General features: G+C 37.8%; 1 protein-coding gene across 1 annotated transcript; it reads right to left on the bottom strand.

Annotated features, from left to right (window-relative positions):
• Window positions 1–476: 476 nt before the first annotated feature.
• On the bottom strand, window positions 477–1784 carry CSUI_011221 (uncharacterized protein; the record flags this gene model as incomplete). Its single annotated transcript, XM_068071322.1, has 2 exons — window positions 477–601; window positions 1566–1784. Coding segments are annotated over 2 exons (249 nt in total), but the record flags the coding sequence as incomplete, so codon positions are not given.
• Between the last annotated feature and the right edge of the window lie 80 nt (window positions 1785–1864).

Below are 1864 nucleotides of genomic sequence, written 5' to 3'. Positions count from 1 at the left end.
AACTACATGACACATGTTGCCTATCCCTCTCTCTCTCTCTCTTGTCTAGATAGATAGATACATACATACGCCTAGGAGATTCGCTGTATATCCCCCATATCCGTAATCGTCTAGCTGTCTATCTATCTATCTCTATCTGTGTATCTATATAGCTATATAGCTATATCTATATACATAATATATATATATATACACTTGAGACGGGAGGTGTCGAGCGGTGACAGAAGGGGGTGGTGGGAGAGAAGAACTGCCAGGCGTGTTGTATTTAGTTGTTGTTGCTGCATGCAGTTCTTTCTAGGCACCACAGAAGAAATCGATTTGACTCTACACTCCAGCCTCTAGTTTTCTTCGTTCTTTCCTCTCTTCCTTATGCGGGATAATACATGAACGAATGAAGAAAGAAAGAAAAAGGAAGAAGAGAGAAGGAAAGAGAGAAAGGAAGAAAGAAAGAGTGAGAAAGAAAGAAAAGAAGAATTTTAGGAGGAACAACAAGAAGAAGAAGACTTACCGAGTAGAGCTAAGGCCTCGTTTAGCTCGACGCGAAGTCTCTGGGGTTCCTTCACTATACACTCAGGCGAACATACTAATAAGTAACCTCCTCCTACACATAGAAAGAGTATAGACAGATATAGATGGATACAGATAGATCCAGATGAATATAGCTAGACAGATAGATATAGATAGATATCCACTGCCTGCACTCCCATACACACACTAGATATGTATACATACATAGAGAGGAGGATATCGGTATACATTGTTGGTATCGCCTATCCGTATATACATTCATGAAGGTATATATAGATGTAAATATATAATATATATATAGATATATATATATATATATGTAAATATATATATCTATATATCGTCCAATGGTGTGGGGAAGTTTTTTCTTGAGCCTCGTGTTACTATGAGATAGAAAACACCCGACATATATACACAGCTGCACATATATACATCCTACATATATATATATATATATATGATGTATAGAATATATATATATACCCAGATAAAGAATGAAGAAGGAAAGAAATAGAAGAAGAAGATGTCTGCTAGCAGTGCCCAAAAGAGGGAGAAGTTTGAAGGAGTGAACTCTGAGAGAGGAACGAAAAAGTAGAGGTGTATATACACATACAGAAGAATTGCATGCATCATATACATACGTAACATATACACTCATTGTACATTCTTAGGATTCTATCCACTCTCTCAAACTCGCAGATGTCGAGACAAATACTATCCCTTGTTGCTCTGTCTTTCTCTTTCTTCTCTCTTTCAGAAAGACGAAGAAGAAAACGTCTTTATCACCTACACACGGAGAAAGCAGACCGAAAAGACATCCTACCCTCTCTCCGACCTCCCTGCTGCGACAACTCCTGAGAAGGTCAATCTTTTAACATATCTATCTATCTTTCATCTACCTATCCACCTCGAATCTACCTTTGATCTATCTGTCTATCTATCTGTCTTTGGTCTGTCTCTGTCTTTGAGGTATCTATCCCTGTTCTATCTCTCCATGTTTGATCTCTCTGTTGTATTCTTCTTCTTCTTGTCGTTACCTTCTTGCTCGAAGGCACGGGGCTCTACTCCAAAGCGTTCCACTCGATTCTCGACCTCGTCTTCCGCTTGGGCTAAACAGAAAGACAAAAGAAAAGAAGAAGAAAGAAAAAAAAGGAAATGAAGAAAGCGAGAAAGAGAAAGAAAAGAGAGAAAAAAGGATAGGGAATGGAGGGAAGAAAAATCCACATATCACACGGGCCGACGTAAATCTATCTATCTATCTTTAATCTATCTATCTATCTTTAATCTATCTATCTATCTTTATCTATCTATCTATCTTTACTCTATCTATCTATCT

The sequence above is a fragment of the Cystoisospora suis genome (genome assembly GCF_002600585.1).
Source record: "Cystoisospora suis strain Wien I chromosome Unknown contig_10225, whole genome shotgun sequence".
Taxonomy (NCBI): Eukaryota; Apicomplexa; class Conoidasida; order Eucoccidiorida; family Sarcocystidae; genus Cystoisospora; species Cystoisospora suis.
Note: the sequence above shows the minus strand (reverse complement) of the source record. Positions and strands in the feature narration are given on the sequence as shown.